This window comes from Grampus griseus (genome assembly GCF_964374135.1).
Source record: "Grampus griseus genome assembly, chromosome: 1".
Taxonomy (NCBI): domain Eukaryota; kingdom Metazoa; phylum Chordata; class Mammalia; order Artiodactyla; family Delphinidae; genus Grampus; species Grampus griseus.
This window is the reverse complement of record NC_139017.1, coordinates 140,984,599-141,004,592: the sequence shown is the minus strand read 5'-3', so window position 1 is coordinate 141,004,592 and position 19,994 is coordinate 140,984,599. Positions and strand designations below refer to the sequence as shown.

Below are 19,994 nucleotides of genomic sequence, written 5' to 3'. Positions count from 1 at the left end.
GGGAACTCCCAAAAGGTTAACAGCTGATTTCTCAGCAGAAACTCTACAAGCCAGAAGGGAGTGGCACGATATATTTAAAGTGATGAAAGGGAATAACCTACAACCAAGATTACTCTACCCAACAAGGATCTCATTCAGATTCGATGGAGAAATTAAAACCTTTTTAGACAAGCAAAAGCTAAGAGAGCTCAGCACCACCAAACCAGCTTTATAACAAATGCTAAAGGAACTTCTCTAAGTGGGAAACACAAGAGAAGAAAAGGAACTACAAAAACAAACCCAAAACAATTAAGAAAATGGTCATAGGAACATACATATCAATAATTACCTTAAATGTGAATGGATTAAATGCTACAACCAAAAGACACAGACTGGCTGCATGGATACAAAAACAAGACCCATTTATATGCTGTCTACAAGAGACTCACTTCACACCTAGGGACACATACAGACTGAAAGTGACGGGATGGAAAAAGATATTCCATGCAAAAGGAAATCACAAGAAAGCTGGAGTAGCAATATTCATATAAGATAAAATAGACTTTAAAATAAAGACTGTTACAAGCAATAAGGAAGGACACTACATAATGATAAAGGGATCAATCCAAGAAGAAGATATAACAATTATAAATATTTATGCACCCAACATAGGAGCACCTCAATATATAAGGCAAATGCTAACAGCCATAAAAGGGGAAACTGACAGTAACACAACAATAGTGTGGGACTTTAACACCCCACTTAAACCAAAAGACAGATCATCCAGACGGAAAACAAGGAAATACAAGTTTTAAATGACACAATAGACCAGATAGATTTAATTGAAATTTATAGGACATTCCACACGAAAGTGGCAGAATACACTTTTGTCTCAAGTGCACATGGAACATTCTCCAGATAGATCACATTTTCCAAGGTCACAAATCAAGCCTCAGTAAATTTAAGAAAATTGAAATCATATCAAGCATCTTTTCTGACCACAATGCTATGAGATTAGAAATCAATTACAGGGAAAAATACTGTAAAAACACAAATACATGGAGGCTAATCAGTGAACTGCTAAATAAGCAAGAGATCACTGAAGAAATCAAAGAGGAAATAAAAAAATACATAGAAACAGATGACAATGACAAAAAGCAGTTCTAAGAGGAAGTCTATAGCAATTCAATCTCACCTCAAGAAACAAGAAAAATCTCAAATAAATAATCTAACCTTAAACCTATAGCAACTAGAGAAAAAAGAACAAACAAACAGACAAACAAAACCAAAGTCAGTAGAAGGAAAGAAATCATAAAGATCAGAACAGAAATAAATGACATACTAACAAAGAAAACAGTAGCAAAGATCAACAAAACTAAAAGCTGGTTCTTTGAGAAGATAAACAAAATTGATAAATCTTTAGCCAGACTCATCAAAAAAAAAGGGAGAGGACTCAATAAAATTACAAATGAAAAAGGAGAAATTACAACTGACACCACAGAAATACAAAGGATCATAAGAGACTACTGCAAGCAACTGTATGCCAATAAAATGGACAACCTGAAAGAAATGGACAAATTCTTGGAAAGGTACAACTTTCCAAGACTGAACCAGGAAGAATTAGAAAATATAAACAGACCAATCACAAGTAATGAAATTGAAACTGTAACTAAAGATCTTCCAACAAACAAAAGTGCAGGACCAGATGGCTTCACAGGTGAATTCTGTCAAACATTTAGAGAAGAGCTAACACCTATCCTTCTCAAACTCTTCCAAAAAATTGCAGAACGAGGAGCACTCCCAAGCTCATTCTACGAGGCCACCATCACCCTAATACCAAAACTAAAAATATCACAAAGAAAGAAAATTACAGGCCAATATCACTGATGAATATAGATGCAAAATTCCTCAACAAAATATTAGCAAACAGAATCCAACAACACATTCAAAGGATGATACACCATTCTCAAGTGGGATTTATCCCAGGGATGCAAGGATTCTTCAATATATGCAAATCAACCAATATGATACACCATATTAACAAATTAAAGAATAAAAACCATATGATCATCTCAATAGATGTAGAAAAAGCTTTTGACAAAATTCAACACCCATTTATGATAAAAACTCTCCAGAAAGTTGACATAGAGGGAACCTATCTCAAAGTAATAAAGGCTGTATATGACAAACCCACAGCAAACATCATTCTCAATGGTGAAAAACTGAAAGCATTTCCTCGAAGATCAGGAACAAGACAAGGATGTCCACTCTCGCCACTCTTATTCAACATAGTTTTGGAAGTCTTAGACATGGCAATCAGAAAAGAAATAAAAGGACTACAAATTGGAAAAAAAGAAGTTAAACTGTCATTGTTTGCAAATGACATGATACCATACATAGAATATCCTAAAGATGCCACCAGAAAGCTGCTAGAGCTAATCAATGAATTTGGTAAAGTAGCAGCATACAAAATTAATGCACAGGAATCTCTTCCATTCCTCTACACTAACAACAAAATATCACAAAGAGAATTTAAGGAAACAATCCCATTTACCATCACAATAAAAACAATAAAATACCTAGGGATAAACCTACCTAAGGAGGCAAAAGACCTGTACACAGAAAACTATAAAACACTGATAAAAGAAATCAAAGATGACATAAACAGATGGAGAAATATACCATGTTCTTGGATTGGAAGAATCAATATTTTGAAAATGACTATACTACCCAAAGGAATCTACAGATTCAATGCAATCCCTATCAAATTACCAATGGCATTCTTCACAGAATTAGAACAAAAAAATTACAGTTTGTATGGAAACACAAAAGACCCCAAATAGGCAAAGAAATCTTGAGAAAGAAAAGTGGAGCTGGCGGAATCAGGCTACCTGACTTCAAATTATACTACAGAGCTACAGTAATCAAAACAGTACGGTACTGGCACAAAAACAGAAATAGAGATCAAATGTACAGGATAGGAAGCCCAGAGAATAACCCACGCACCTGTGGTCACCTAATCTATGACAAAAGAGATAAGAGTATACAATGGAGAAAAGACAGTCTCTTCAATAAATGGTGCTGGGAAAACTGGACAGCCACATGTAAAAGAATGAAATTATAACACTCCCTAACACCATACACAAAAATAAACTCAAAATTGATTAAACACCTAAATGTAAGATTGGACACTTTAAAACTATTAGAGGGAAACATAAGAAAAACACTCTTTGACAAAAATCACAGCAAGATCTTTTTTGACCCACCTCCTAGAGTAATGAAAATAAAAACAAAAATAAACAAATGTGACTTAATTAAACTTAAAAGCAAAGGAAACCATAAACGAGACGAAAAGACAACCCTCAGAGTGGGAGAAAATATTTGTAAATGAAGCAATGGGCAAAGGATTAATCTCCAAAATATACAAACAGCTCATGCAGCTCAATATCAAAAAAACAAACAACCCAATCAAAAATGGGCAGAAGACCTAAATAGACATCTCTCCAAAGAAGACATACAGATGGCCAAGAGGCACATGAAAAGATGCTCAACATCACTAATTATTAGAGAAATGCAAATCAAAACTACAATGAGGTATCACCTCACACTGGTCAGAATAACCATCATCAAAAAATCTACAAACAATAAATGCTGGAGAGGGTGTGGGGAAAAGGGAACCCTCTTGTACTGTTGGTGGGAATGTAAATTGATACAGCCACTGTGGAGAACAGTATGATGGTTCCTTTAAAAACTAAAAATAGAACTACCATATGACCCAGCAATCCCACTAGTGGGACATACCCTGAGTAAACCATAATTCAAAAGGACACATGTTCATTGGAGCACTATTTACAATAGCCAGGAGATGGAAACAACCTAAATGTCCATCGACAGATGAATGGATAAAGAAGACGTGGTACATATATACAATGTAATATTACTCAGTCATACATAAAAAGGAACGAAATTGGGTCATTTGTAGAGGTGTGGATGGACCTAGAGTCTGTCACAGAGTGAAGTGGGTCAGAAAGAGAAAAACAAACATTGTATATTAACTAATATATGTAGAATCTAGAAAAATGGTACAGATGAACCTATTTGTGGTCAAGAATAGAGATGCAGACACAAGAACCGATGGGTGGACATGGGGGGAAGGGGAGTGTGGGATGAACTGGCAGATTAGGATTGACATATATACACTACCATGTGTAAAATAGATAGCTAATGGGAACCTGCTGTAAAGCACAGGAAGCTCAGCTCGGTGTTCTGTGATGACCTAGATGGGTAGGATGGTGGTGGGAGGGAGGTCCAAGAGGGAAGGGATATATGTATACATATAGTTGATTCACTTCATTGTACAGCAGAAACTAACACAACATTGTAAGGCAGTTATACTCCAATTAAAAAAAAAGTCATACAACTGGATGAGACTAACCAGGGAGTGATTGTTTAAAGAGAAGAACATAGGACTGGTCTTCAGCTCACCAATATTAGACATATAGAAAAAGAGTAGGAAGAATCTACAACATCTGAAAAGGAAAAGCAGAAAGATGTGTGGTATCAAGCAAGTCAAAATTAGAAAATGTTTGAGCTTCCCTGGTGGCGCAGTGGTTGAGAGTCCGCCTGCCGATGCAGGGGACACGGGTTCGTGCCCCGGTCCGGAAAGATCCCACGTGCCGCGGAGCGGCTGGGCCCGTGAGCCATGGCCGCTGAGCCTGCGCGTCCGGAGCCTGTGCTCCGCAATGGGAGAGTCCACAACGGTGAGAGGCTCGCGTACCGCAAAAAAAAAAAAAAAGGTTGAAAAAGATGAGGATAGAGAAATAAGTTTTGGAATAGCGACATGGAAGTTATTGGTAGCCTTGAACAGTTTTGGTGGAGTGATGTGTTCAGAAGCTGACTTTTGTGTAAAGTACAAGAGAAAATTCAGACAAGTATATACATCCTTTTAAGAAGCTTTTTTTTTTTTTTTTTTTTTTTGATGTTGGGGAGTTGCTGAAAGGGGCAGAAACTGGAAGAAACTGTGAGGTCAAGGAAGGATTGTTTTGTTTTGGTTTTTTTCCCTTGAAAGATGGTAGACATGCTTGATATCTCCCTCTGTCTTTCCCACCCCTACTAAATTCGAACCATCACCGAGTTCTATTTATTTTACTTCATTAATTGCCCAGATCTATCCATTTCTCTCCATTATCGTTGACACTACCTTATCCAACTTATCATTATCCCCCACATAGTCCTACAGAGTTATAACTGACCCTTTACCTTCACTATACTCCTCATTTAATCTCTTCTTCGCACTTCAGCCAGATATTTTCCAAATGCAGATCTGATCAAGTCACCCCACCCTTCCACCCCATTCCCACTACATTATAAAGGACTTGCTATTGCTTTTAGGATGAAGACAAAGTCACATGACTTTTAAGGCCCTGCATGTCTGCCCATGCATACTCTCCAGTTTCATCTCCACCTTTCCCTCTTGCTTTCTGTGCTTCTGCTACACTGTCCTAATCTGGCCACTAGGTCTTTGCACTTGATATCCTCTCTGACTAGAATATTCTTACTCCTACAACTCCCCTCCTCCACTACACTCTATCTAATAACTACTCCCATTTCTTCAGATGCCTAATTCAATCATCTCATCCTCAGAAAAGCCTTCCCTGACCTCTCTAACCAAGTTAATTCCCTTTCTTATATACTCATAGAGTAGCAGGTAGCTTTCCTTGATAACACTTTCCACAGTTGTAATTTTTCATTTTCTTGTGATTGTTTTATTAATACCTGTCTTCCTTGCTAGTGTTTAAGCTCCATGAGAGCAATGACAGTTCCATGAGTATAGTGGCTGTGCTTTTTTTCCCCTGCCACTGTATATACAACATCCAGTTTAATGCATGGCGCATAGTAAGTACTCGGTAAATATTTGTTAAGTCAATTGAATTCAATAAATGAATGAATTTTAATTGTTAATACTGCAATAAGTAACATAATATGATCTCTTGAATTAATTTGGAAAATTTCTAGTACCTCGGAAAGAAGAAAAGGCAATCAGCATTATTTTTTAAATTGTTAAGTTTAGAATTACTATTAGAAACTACATTCCTTTATACTTAACTATCTTTGATCCGCTTTGATCAGTTTACTTGCTGCTTCATTATTTCTAACCTTCTCTCAAAATTTCTTGTGACTGCATGCATAAAGATCACAGGTACTCTTCCCTTGTAAGTCATTAGTTTCAATTCAGTTTCCTTCTACTTACTTTTGCCAGAGACATTATTAAATATAAAATTGGCCACTGAGTTCCATTTCATTTAATTTCCTTTGCCATTAAAGGCAAATCTATGAAAAGACTAATTGACATTAAATCGATTAATTATCTCACAACCAGAGAGAAGGTTATCAAAAACTGATGGTTAATCTTCAAACTGGAAATATTAACCCTGCGAAGAAGTAGCTTAATTTATGTTCTATGGACAAAATAGGTGTAATGAAATCAGTAACATATGAAAAGGGAATATATAAGTTGATTTGTGCTTTTAAAAATAAATATATAATATATTCTGATTTTAAAACGTTTATGTAGAACTGTTGGAAACAGAATAATTTTGTTTTATAATTCATGTTTAATAATATTCTCTATAAAATATTTTTCAGAGAAATATTTCAAGATTGCAAGTTTAAAACAATTGATGAGAGATGCAGACAAAGACCATCAAAGGCAAAGATTAAATCTCAGTGTGTTTTTATTTCTCAAAATTTTCATACTGGAAATTTCCAATTACAGGTAGTGTGTAATATTTTATAGCAATGTTTTCAAATAATTTCTTTTGACACCATGTCATTAGCGTTGTTGTCTTTAAATTATTTAAATTATCCACTATTATTTTTAAATTTGAGGTACAATAACAAGGAGCTAAATTTAAATTACCCAAACTAGTTAGAGTTTATATTACAGGAAACTGAAAGATTAAATGAAAATGTCTCCTTCTACAGTTGCTTCTCTGTATCTCTAGCCTGAGAACCTGTATTTCCCATATTGGAATTGTTACAGGGATGAAGATAAATGGCATAAAAAAACAAAGCAAAAATTGCCAAGCCTATCAGAAGAAAGAGATTTGGAGATAAGAGGATACTCAGATAACCAAATAACCTAACCAAACCAACTAATTGAAATTAAATACAAAATGCTAATTGAAATTAATAAGGCTTTATTAAGGCTTCATTACATTCTGAGCTCTGGGCCCTACCTATTGAGGATAGTAAGATACAAACCCTACCTTAAAAGTGCTAGTGTAGTACAAGTGGGAAAGGCAGACACATAATTAACTTTCTGTTATATGGCATCAAAATAGTTGTATGGACAATGTAAAACAAGGGAGACACCAGTAGAAATTTAAAACTATGATATAGCTAATCAATGCATTATTAAATTTTATATATTTTGGACTCCACATCTAATATAGTCTTCCCTTTTTCTATTACATTTCTGAGACTCATCCAGGTTGGTGCATATACCCATCATTCGTCATTTTTTATTGTTATATCATATTCCATTGTATTAATATATCAAATTTTATGTTATGGACATTTGAGTTGTTTTCAGTTGGTTTTTTTAAAGGAAATTTCCACAGGGAATGTACCTAACAGTAGAATCACTGACTCATGGGGTTTGTGCATGTTTAATATTATTAGATAACTTCAAATTATTTTCCAAAGTAGTTTTGTCAATATACATTCCCCTCAGGCATGCATAATTGCTAGGATTGCTCCATATCAACAAATACTGATGTTTTTAAGCTCCTAAATTTTTAACAATCTGATGGATGTGTAATAGTATCTCACTGTAGTTTTTTCTTAATAGACTTAATTTTTTCAAGAAGTTTTAGGTTCACAACAAAATTGAGAAAAAAATAGAGTTCTCATATACTCCTTGCCCCCATACAAGTGCAGCCTCCTCCACTATCAACATCGTGCACCAGAGTGGTACATTTGTTACAACTAATGAACCTACACTGACACAACATCACCTAAAGTCCATTGTTTACATTAGTATTCACTCTTGAATCCTACATTCTGTGGGTTTTGACATATCTATATATATAGAGAGAGAGACAGACAGACAGACAGACAGGCACACACACACACGCACACAGAGATAAACAGGAACAAAGAGACAGAAAGACAGAGAAACAGAGATGTATGTACCATCATAGTATCAGACACAATAGTTTTACTACCCTAAAAATCTTCTTGTTCCATCCCTGTTCATCCTTCCCTCCAGCCAGTGATTGTTCAGCTGTTTCCATAGTTTTGCCTTTTCCAGAATGTCATATAGTTGGAATCATACAGTATGTAGCCTTTTTGGATTTCTTTCTCTTATTAATATGCATTTAAAGTTCTCTCTGTCTTTTTATGGCTTGATAGCACATTTCTTTTTGGTGCTGAATAATATTCCATTGTATGGATCTACTTCAATTTATTTATCCACTCAGTTACTGAAGGACATCTTGGTTGCTTTCAAGTTTTGGCAATTATGAGTAAAGCTGCTATAAACATTCATGGGCAGGTTTTTGTGTGGACATATATTTTCAACTCATTTGGGTAACTACCAACAGCATGATTGCTGGATCAAATGGTAAGAGGTGTTTAATTCTGTTGCCAAACTGTCAAAGTTTTTTTTGGCTGCATTGGGTCTTCATTGCTGCGCACGGGCTTTCTCTAGTTGTAGCGAGTGGGAACTATGCTTCATTGCAGTGCATGGGCTTCTCTTGTTGTGGAACATGGGCTCTAGGCGTGTGGGCTCAGTAGTTGTGGCATGTGGCCTCTAGAGCACACGGGCTTCAGTAGTTGTGGCACGTGGACTCAGTAGTTGCAGCTCGCAGGCTGTAGAGCGCAGGCTCAGTAGTTGTGGCACACAGGCTTAGTTGCTCCACAGCATGTGGGATCTTCCCGGACAAGGGATCAAACCCGTGTCCCCTGCATTGGCAGGCAGATTCTTAACCACTGTGCCCCAGGAAAGTCCCACTCTACTTTTATTGACTTCTTTAATTTATATGTATTAATTTAATTTGTTGAGGTGTTCTTTTATTTTAGTTCGTGGTTTTCAGTGTAGAAGTCCTTCACATTTGTTTTAGTTTTATTTATAGTTATTTTTATGCTATGGTAAATAGTATTGATTTAAAAATTTTATTTCCCAACTGTTTGTTGTTAGTAAATATAAATACAATATATTTATCTTATCTTATTCTGAATTACAGACCAAAAAGTTGCAGAAAAATTACAAAGATGTCCTGTATACCCATCACCCACTTCCCCCAATGACATCTTATATAAGTATACTTTATGAAAAGTATACTTTATTATAAGTATACATTATCAGAACCAGGAAATTTAGGCTACAGACCTAACTCAAAGATTACCAGTTTATGCATGTACTCACTTTTTGTTGTTTTTATATAAAATTCTATGACATTTTATCATATGTATAGGTTTGTATAACCACCACGACAACCAACATACAGAAGAATTGTTCCATCACCATAAAGGAACTCCCTCATACTACCCTTTATAGTCACTCCCCCACTCCCTTTCCCTAACCTCTGGCAACCACTGATCTTTTCTCCATCACTGTAATTTCTTCATTTCTAGAATGTTATATAAATGGAATCTTATAGCATATGGCCTTTTGAGCTTGGCCTTTTTTCACTTAGCATAATGCCCGTAAGATCCCTCCATATCATTGCATGTATCAATAGTTTTTTCCTTTTTTATTGCTAGTAGTGTAACATTGTGTGGAGATATCACAGTTTGTTTAACCATTTATCCATTGAGGAGTATTGGGTTGTTTCCATTTAGGAGCTATTACAAAATAAGGATGCCATGATCGTTTGTGTATAGGCTTTTTGGAAAACATTAGTTTTAGTTTCTCTAAAATAAATGCCCAGAAATGCAGTTCCTGGATCATGTGGTAAATATGTTTAATTTTTCAAGAAATTTCCAGATTGATTTCCAGATTGTACCATATTACATATCCACCAGTAACGTATAAGATAATCATGTTTTTGCATCCTCTTTATCATTTGGTACTTAGCAGCATTTTAAAGTTTAGCCATTTAAATGTGTTTAGTGATTTTAATTTGCATTTCTTTAACGGGTAGTGATGTTGAACAGCTTTTCATATTTTTAATTTTCTGCCATCCATATATCTTCTTTGGTGAAGAGTCTCTTCAAGTCTCTTGTGCATTTTCTAACTGGATTATCTTTCTGTTTAAGTTAGAGAGTATATTCTGGATACAAGTCTTTTTGTCAGATATGTGATTTACTAATATTTTCTCCCATTTGATGACTTGTGTTTTCATCCTCTCAAAATGAAAAACAGCATAAGTTTTAATTTGGTGAAGTCCAATTTATCCATTTTACCTTTTTGTTTTGTTTTGTTTTTATTGAAGATGGTTGAGTTACAATGTTGTATTAATCTGCTGTACAGCAAACTGATTCATTTATACATATATAGACATTTTTTTAATATTCTTTTCCGTTACAGTTTACCATAGCATATTGAATATAGTTCTCTGTGCTGTACAGTAGGACCTTGTTGTTAATCCATTCTGCATATGAAAGCTTACATCTGCTAACCTCAACCTCTCACTCCCCCCTCCCCCAACCCCCTCCCCCTTGGTAACCACTAGTCTGTTCTCTATGTCTGTGATTCTGTTTCTGTTTCATAGATAGGTTCATTTGTGTCATATTTTAGATTCCACATATAAGTGATATCATATGGTATTTGTCTTTCTCTTTCTGACTACTTCACTTAGTATGATAACCTATAGTTGCATCCGTGTTGCTGTAAATGGCTTTATATTTTGTTCTTTTTTATGGTTGAGTAGTATTCCATTGTGTATATATATATATATATATATATATATATATATATATATATCACATTTTCTTTATCTATTCATCTGTCAATGGACATTTAGGTTGTTTCCATGTCTTGGCTATTGTGAATAGTACTGCTACGAACATAGGGGTGCATGTATTTTTTTGAATCATAGCTTTGCCCAGATACATGCCCAGGAGTGGGATTGCTGGATCATATGGTAATTCTATTTTTAGTTTTCTGAGGAACCTCCATACTGTTCTCCATAGTGGCTGTACCGACTTACATTCCCACCAACAGTGTAGGAAGGTTCCCTTTTCTCCATACGCTCTCCAGCATTTGCTATTTGTAGACTTTTAAATGATGGCCATTCTGACTGGTGAGAGGTGGTACCTCAATGTAATTGATTTGCATTTCTCTAATATTAGCACTGTTGAGCATCTTTCATGTTCCTATTAGCCATCTGTATTTCTTCTTTGGAGAAATGTCTGTTTAGGCCTTCTGCCCATTTTTCATTGGGTTGTTTGCTTCCTTGTTGTTGAGCTGTATATTTTTCCTTTTTGAATCATACTTTAAGTGTCATGTCCAATAACTCTTAGTCTAACCCTAGGTCACAAGGATTTGTTTCTAAGTTCTCTTCTAAAAGTTTCTTAGTTTTAGGTTGCTTTGTTTTATATTTAATAGCTTTATTGAGGTATAGTTCACATACCATACAATTTGCCTTTTTAAAGTGTCTAATTCAGTAGTTTTTAGATAGATATTCACAGAGTTATAGAGTTATAGAATCTTCACAAGCAATTTAGGACACCTTTATCACCTCAAAAAGAAACCCTGTACCTTTAGCAATCACTGCCCCTCCATTTTCCTCCAATCCTCCTAGGCCTAGACAACCACTAATCTATACTTTCTGTACCTATAGATTTGCCTATTCTGGAATTTCTTATAAATAGATACATACAATATAAGGTCTCTTGTATCTGCCTTTTCATTTAGCATAATGTTTTCAAGGTCCCTCTGTGTTATTGCATATATCAATATTTTATTCTTTTTCATGGCTGAATAATATTCCATTGTGTGTGGATATATCACATTTTGTTTATCCATTTATCAGTTGAAGGACATTTGCGTTGTTTCCACTTCATGACTATTATGAATAATGTCACTATGTATATTCGTATACAAGTTTTTGTGCAGGTATATGTTTTCATTTCTCTTGGGTATATACCAAGGAATGGAAATGCTGTGTCATATGGTAACTCTATGTTTAATTTTTGAAGAATTGCCAGACTTTTTTCCAAAGTGACTGCACCGTTTTATATCCCCACAGGTAGTATATGAAGATTATATTTTGTGGCACCCTTGTTAACCCTTGTTTTTAACCTGTCTTTTTATTATAGTTATCCTAGTGGGCATCAAGTGGTATCTTGTCATGGTTTTGATATGCATTTCCTTAAAGCCTAATGACGTTGAAAATACTTTCATGTGCTTATTGGATATTTGTATATCTTCTTTAGAGAAATATCTATTCAAAGCTTTGTCCATTTTTAAAATTTGGGCTATTTGTCTTTTTGTTGTTGAGTTTTAAGTATTCTTTATATATTCTAGATACATATCCTATATTAGATATATGATTTGTAAAAATTTTCTCCCATTTCATGGGTTGTCTTTTCTTCTTTTGGTGTTGTTTGAAGAACCAATGTTTTTAATTTTCTTGAGTCCAGTTTACCTAATTTTTTCTTTTGTTGCTTGTGTCTTTGGTGTCATATCTATAATCATTCCTTAATTGAGGTCATAAAGATTTATACCTCTGTTTTCTTCTAAGAATTTAATAGTTTTAGCTATTATATTTAAGTGTTTGATCCATTTTGAGTTAGTTTTTTGTATATAGTATGAGGTATTGATCCAACTTCACTTATTTGCATGTATAAACCTAGTTGTCCCAACACCATTTGTTGAAAAGAGTATTATTTTCCTATGAAATTGTCTTAGCACTCGTGTCAAAAATCAACTGATTGTAAATATGAGCATTTATTTCTGGAATCTCAGTTCTATTCCATTGATCTATATATCTGACCTTATACCAATACCACACTGTCTTCATTGCTATAGCTTTGTAGTAAGTTTTGATATCAGTAAGTTCTCCAACTTTGTTCTTCTTTTTCAAGATTGTTTTGGCTATTACCATTTTACATTTTATATTTCTATCTCTGATCCATTTTTAGTTAATTTTTGTATAAAGTGTGAGGTTTAAATCAAAGTTCATTTTGGGGGGCTATTAATGTCATATTATTCCAGCACTAATTTTTGAAAAGGCTATCCTCTTCCATTGAATTGTTTGTGTAAATTTTATGAAAAATCTGTTGGGCATATATGTGTTAGTCTGTTTCTGCATTCTCTATCTGGTTTATTGACCTGTGTGTCTATCTCTACCAATACGACACTCTAGCTGTATAGTAAATTATAAAATTGAGCAGTACGATTTCTCCAATTTCATTCTTCTTTTTCAACATTGTTTTAGGTTTTCTTATTCTTTTGCATGTCCATATACATTTTAAGGTGAACTTTAGCTAGAAAAAAATCTTGTTGAGATCATGATGAAAATTACCTTTTTTTTTTTCTTTCTTGGCTGCACCACGCAGCATACCCCACACCACATGGGGGTCTTAGTTTCCCGACCAAGGATCGAACCCATGGCCCCTGCAGTGGAAGTGTGGAGTCTTAACCACTGGAATGCCAGGGAAGTCCCAAGAGTTACATTTAGTTTATACATTAGTTTGTAATGAATTGCCATCTTTACTACAGTTGACCTGTGTTCTATGACCTTTATAAATAAATTTATTTATTACTTCTAGTAGTTTTTTTGAGGACCACAAAAGGTTTTCTTCATGTACAAGCATGAGATCTGTAAAAAACATCAGTTTTATTTCTTTTCCAATGTTTATGCTTTTATTTTATTTTCGCATCTTATTGCATTGGATGGGACCTCCAGTATAATGATGAACAGAAGTACTGAGAACAGATATCCTTTTTATATTCTGATCTTAGAATACATTCAGCTTTTCATCATTAAATAGGAAATTAGCTATAGATTTTTTGTAGATGCATATAGTCAGATTGAGGAAATTCCCTTCTATTCCTTTTTTCCTGAGAGGTTTGTCTGTTTGTTTTGCCATGAAGGGTTGCTGATATTGCCAAATGCTTTTCCTGCACCTTTTAAAATTGTTCACATGAGTTTTCTCTTTTATTTTGTTAATGTGAATTACATTGAATTTCAAATGTTAAATCAACCCTGTATTCCTGGAATAAACCCCACTGGATTTGATTTACCAATATATTTTAAATAATTTTTGCATCTATGTTAACGAGGGATATTATTTTATAATTTTCTTATCTTGTAATATCTGGTTAGATTTCGGTATCACAGTTTTATTCTCGTCACAAAACAATAGGGAAATGGTTCCTCCTCCTCTACTTTCTGAAAAATTTTTGTGTAGAATTGGCTATATTGCCTTCTCAAACTTTTTTCTAGAATTCACCAATGAAGTCATCAAGGTCGGGAATTTTCTTCAAGAGAAATTTTTTTTTTTTTTTTTTTGGTGGTACACGGGCCTCTCACTGTTGTGGCCTCTCCCGTTGCGGAGCACAGGCTCCAGATGCACAGGCTCAGCGGCCATGGCTCACGGGCCCAGCCACTCCGTGGCATGTGGGATCTCCCCGGACTGGGGCACGAACCCATGTCCCCTGCATCGGCAGGTGGACTCTCAACCACTGCACTACCAGGGAAGTCCAAGAAAATTTTTGGCTATGAATTTAGCTCCTTTAACAGATGTGGAACATACAAAATATTTCTATTTTGTATGTTTTAGAAATTTTTTTCAGTAAATTTGTCCATTGTACCTAAGTTGTTAAGTTTATTGGCAGAAAGTTTTTAGTAGTTTCTTCTTATTATGCTTCTAAAATCTATAGAATCTTTAGTGATGGTACTCTTCTTATTCCTGATATTTCTCTTTTCCTAAATCAGTCTTGCCTGGAGTTTTATGCTTTATTATTCTTAGACTTTTGTTCTTTTATAATATAAACATTTAATATTTAAATTTTCCTCTAAGGCCTTCTTTTGTTGCATCTCACAAATTTTATGTTTTGTTTTCATAATTATTTAGTTCAAAATATTTTAAAATTTCCATTCTTTGTCTTTCAATGATATTGACATTTTTGAAGAATACAAGCCAGTTATTTTATAGATCATAGACTGTTCCTCAGTGTGACTTTTCCTTGCAGTTTATCACATCTGAAGGCGTACAGTGTACATCTGCTCGTCACTGGTGATTTTAGTTGATCACATAATCAAGATGATGTCTGTTCTTTCCTCACTGAATTATTTCTGTTTTTACCCTTACAGTTAATAAACAAGCTGTGTGGTGACACTTTGAAAACATGTAAATATCCTCCTCTTCATCAAACTCTACTTACTAGCTATATAAATTATTATTACTTGAGCTAATCTTTACAAAACTGTAACAATATGATGATTTTCTAATTCTGCCACTCCATCCATATTTGTCATTTGGCTTTCTACTGTGAGAAAGAAGCCCTACCCTCTTCCTTATTTTATTTATTATTAATATAGACTCATGGATTTCTATTTTATTCAGCAGATTATAATCCATTACTATCACTATTTTGATGCTCAAATTTTCCTAAATTTAACCAGTGAGCCACTTGTTTAAGATTATTCCTCTTTTTTATACGTCCCCATCATTTTTTTGAGTCTTTACTTACTTCTGATACTATAGTATCATTTTGAAAGAATACTCATTGTATTAATATCCACATATCCTAACATATTTAAAGATTTCCTTACTTTTAGAATTTTAAATTGTAGGTTTTAAAAATGCTAAACAGTGTTGTGATGAACATTCTGGTAACTGAATATTTATACAAATCCAAAATTATTTACCTGGCATAATAAATTTCTAGAAATGGATTTGTTAAATTGCCCTCCAGAAAAATTATACCTATTTATATATAACAATATATAAGAATGCCCATTTTGTCATTCCCTTAGTTGGGGTAGAATTTTAATCAGTCTAGGACCTTACTCTGTGGTTTCCAGACCAACAATATCAGCATTACCTGGGAGCCTGTTAGAAATGCAAAATCTCAGACCCTATCCCAAACCTATTGAGTTAGAATATGCATTTTAACAAGCTCCCCCAGGTGATACATAGGCACGTGAAAGTGTGAGAAGCAATGTTCTAATATAATTTGTACAGGAGTCACAAATTGAATTGGTCCTAAATCCAGGCAAGGTAAGTCAGGAGCCTATACTGGCATTTATATTAATAAAAGTTGAAAATGACCAAAAAGTAAAGTAAGTTGTAAAAAAAAAAAGTACTTATGTGTTATCCTATATATCCTATATACATATATATATCCTATATACAAAGTAAGTTGTAAAAAAAAAAAAGTACTTATGTGTTATCCTATATATATGACCAAAAAGTAAAGTAAGTTGTAAAAAAAAAAAGTACTTATGTGTTATCCTATATATATGTATACCCTATATATATGTATATCCTAAGCAAGCCTTTTTCGGTGAACAAGACAATGAAAATCAGCATAGAATACCCACACTCTTCCCCTGTAACACGAGACAATATTATCTCTCTGTCTTCACCCACTGCATACCAAACACCCTATGCACTAACTCATTGTTTATCTAGTGGTCTAAGGAAAAACTGAATCAGAACTGCTTGAGGAGTGTGTTACACTGCATACTCCTAAACCCTACTGCCAGAAAATCTGTTTTAGTAGGGTCTGATATTATGTCCAAGAATCAGCATTTTAATAAACGCACCAGGTGATTCTGATGCCCTGTTTGAGAACTACTACACCACCACACTTCCCAGAACACATCTGGAATGTATTGTTTGATCAAATGTTCTACTTGCTTCAAAAGAATAGTCGCATTTTTATAAAAGCCTTCTGCCAGAATTCACTTTCTTGTTGTTATTAGTTAATAGAATGAGCAAGTCTAGGAATTGTAATTACTTTTTTAGCCCTCTCTAGTTTTAACCAAGTGACTCTAAGTTAGTGAGAATGGAGAGAAATAATCCTGTTGAACTCTATTTCACCCTTCATTCCCTATCCTGGAGACTGCCTTCTTGAACCAATTCATATTCTTTTCAGATGATACCTCAACACTTTTTCTTTCCTGTCAATATAGTTTGGTAAAATAAATTCATATCGTGGAAAATACGATTCTGTCAAAAATTTATTATGATGTTAAAATATATTATTCTTATATAAATATATATCAAATTGTTTAAAAACTATTAATTTTTAAAACACAAATAACATTTTTTTATGTAGGAGGAGCAAAGAAAAAAGGAAAGAGCACATAAAAAAGGTACTTTCTCTCAACAATTTATTAGAATAAATTGTAATCAACTTCCAGCAATTCACATTTTAAAGAATCAAGAGGCTATCCTAAATATATCCTAAGTATCTAAATATTTTTTTAAATCATAAAAACTCAAGGGAAACTTTTATTAGTATATGAATGGGCATATATTTTTTAGAAAACAAGATTTATAATGTCTTGTTTTAAATTAAAATGTGAAATTTTAATTTTTGTCCCTTCTTTAAATCCAAAGGTATCACAGTCAATGCCATATAGTAATGATGGAGAGTTAAAAGACATGAGTGTTTTGTAACCCTTTAGATATTGACTTAGTACCTCAAATCATTACCCTCCTACATAATTTTAGAAATGCTGAATATAAAATGTAATAAGGTATTTAAAACAGCATTAACAATGTTATATATTCATATCAAAAATTAACATGTAAAATATTATAAAAGATATTTTAGGATATTGTGTAAATGTGATCTTTTCTAAAACTTAACATTTTTTATTTACAACTGTGCAGCATAAATAATGTAGTGGGAGAAGCACGGGACTTAGAGTAACACAAATCTAGATTGAAGTCCATTTTGTATCTGATTTTGGTGACATTCCTTTAAGTCTCAGTCTCAGTCATATCTTTTGTGAAGTAGGGCTAATAACTACCTTGAAGAATAACTGAGAGGATAAATGAGATCTGGAAGTATATTGAACTGCTTTGTAAATTGTAAGGCACTATATGAATGTTAGTTGTTACTTTACTTGGTATAAAGCCAACTCATAGGCCCTTCCCACTGTGGATCAAACATTTTGTAATCTACCTGCTTAAGGAGGCATTTTAAAATTTATTTTTTAAATAAGACAATATTTAGCTATAAATAGTTAAGAAACTGTCTGCCATCTCTAATTTTAAGGAACATTCCAGAACTGAGCTTTCTAGCCTGTTTAGAATCTTCTCCTGTTAAAACAGGTTGATTTTATTTAGAATAGATTTTTGTACTCTTGATTATCATGAAAATATTGCTGATTCCCCATTACATACTTAACATTGTATGGATGATGATAGCAACTTAGCATTTTCACTGTTGCATCATCCTGTTCATTAAAACCCTAAGAAGAGTTTGAATTTTAGAAAGTAACATTATCCTTATAATTAAGATTTGGCTCATAAATATGTAATATTCATAGTAAATCTAATTTTTTTTACAGCAATTAAAGATTATTCTAAAGATGAATTCTGCCTTGCAACAAAAATGGTCATTTGTGACTCCTCAGAGACTAGCTCGGCAACAAATCCCGGCAGTGTTACCTTAAGCTTATCAACGTTACCATCTGATTCTTATTACAGCCAAAGTATAGAAGTAACTGATGACTGGTTTTCTGATGATTCCCTAGTGAAAAAGAGCCCTCCAATGCCTTTTCTCAGGGAGCCTGTAATGGAGAAAGTATTTTCATACTTGTCAACCATTCCATTAGAAGAATGTACTGGAAATGTACTAAATATGACACTTTATGATGGTCAAAAAGATGACAACATTAAGGGAATATTTACACGAAGAAATACAGAGGTTGAAATACAAAACCTTCAACATAATATTGAATGACTTTTTTCTTTTGAAACTTTGTGTACACTGAAATCATGTAAAGTTAAAACTGAATTACCAGCTTCTGAGTCTCTTAACATGTCCATGCTAGTATTGCTTTTCTTGATCTTTACCATAGAGTGGTCCTACTTCCCTTGCCAATTATTTCTAGAAACAAAATTACAGGAAGAACTAGAGCAATATCATAAACATTAAGTTTAACTCCTTGTATCTCATCAAAGGGCATAATAAATAATAGGAGTATTTCAACACATAGGAGAAATACTTTAAGAAATCTTCAGCACAAATACATTTTTAATAAAACATTTGCAGCATTTCTTTATACTTTGACATTTTCAGTTTTATTTCAATGTGGGTAAGGCTGGGCAGAATACTTCCGTCAGCTATTCTGAATTTTAAATACATAAATCACCTACCATTTAAATCTTATTATGCCATGACTTTCGTAAGCAATATAACTTTGCTCCTCTAGAGGAGCCTGGAACACTGTGAAGAATACAGAAAATAATTTTCTTTGCCCTTTCCTATGTCTGTTTCTCAGAATAGCCCTCCAGCCCTTACCCCACTATGATGAAGATGTGAGCAACTATGTTCATAGACATGTGACTCAAACTAGATGAACCAGAATTCCTCTCTAATTTGAGAGACCCTTGGTCAAATTTCTATTTATGGCGCTGAGGGATTTCTGACACCCACCCTGTAATTGATCTCTTTTAATCTCTTTCTCACAAATACCCTTCATGTAATTAGTCTCTGTTTTTCTTTCTCTTGGGAAAAACAATTAACAAAATATAATATTACCTTTTGTGCTTAAAATACTCATACCAGGACCTGTGCATATCTTCCCAAGAGATAAATCATGCCTATTACAATAAATGAAAAGAAACTTGTCTCAAATATGGTAGTAGCATTATCCAGGCTGATCACTTCCCTCCTAGGGGGAATATTAAAAAGTATTAGAACACCTCTCTCTGTTGAAGCACCTGGTCATTTCTACTGGTTATAGTTGTGAGAAAATCTCATGGGTTGTGAGAACATCTCTCTATATCCATCCCTAAATCAAAATAAGCTATTTCAGCTCAAGGTTTGTAAGGAGTGGTAAAAAGTATTTTGAATTGGTCTCTGTCTCTTGGTG

The 19,994-nt window shown here is 34.0% G+C and overlaps 1 protein-coding gene across 1 annotated transcript in view; it reads left to right on the top strand.

Annotated features, from left to right (window-relative positions):
- Window positions 1-18,859, top strand: part of LOC309823832 (uncharacterized protein C1orf185 homolog) — a gene marked incomplete at both ends in the record, with an annotated part of 32,127 nt that extends 13,268 nt beyond the window's left edge. The window contains 3 exons of the mRNA XM_082656430.1: window positions 6,625-6,754; window positions 17,222-17,258; window positions 18,465-18,859. Coding sequence (XP_082512556.1) covers window positions 6,625-6,754; window positions 17,222-17,258; window positions 18,465-18,859 — 562 coding nt within the window. The remainder of the gene's footprint in view (window positions 1-6,624; window positions 6,755-17,221; window positions 17,259-18,464) is intronic.
- Window positions 18,860-19,994: the final 1,135 nt, after the last annotated feature.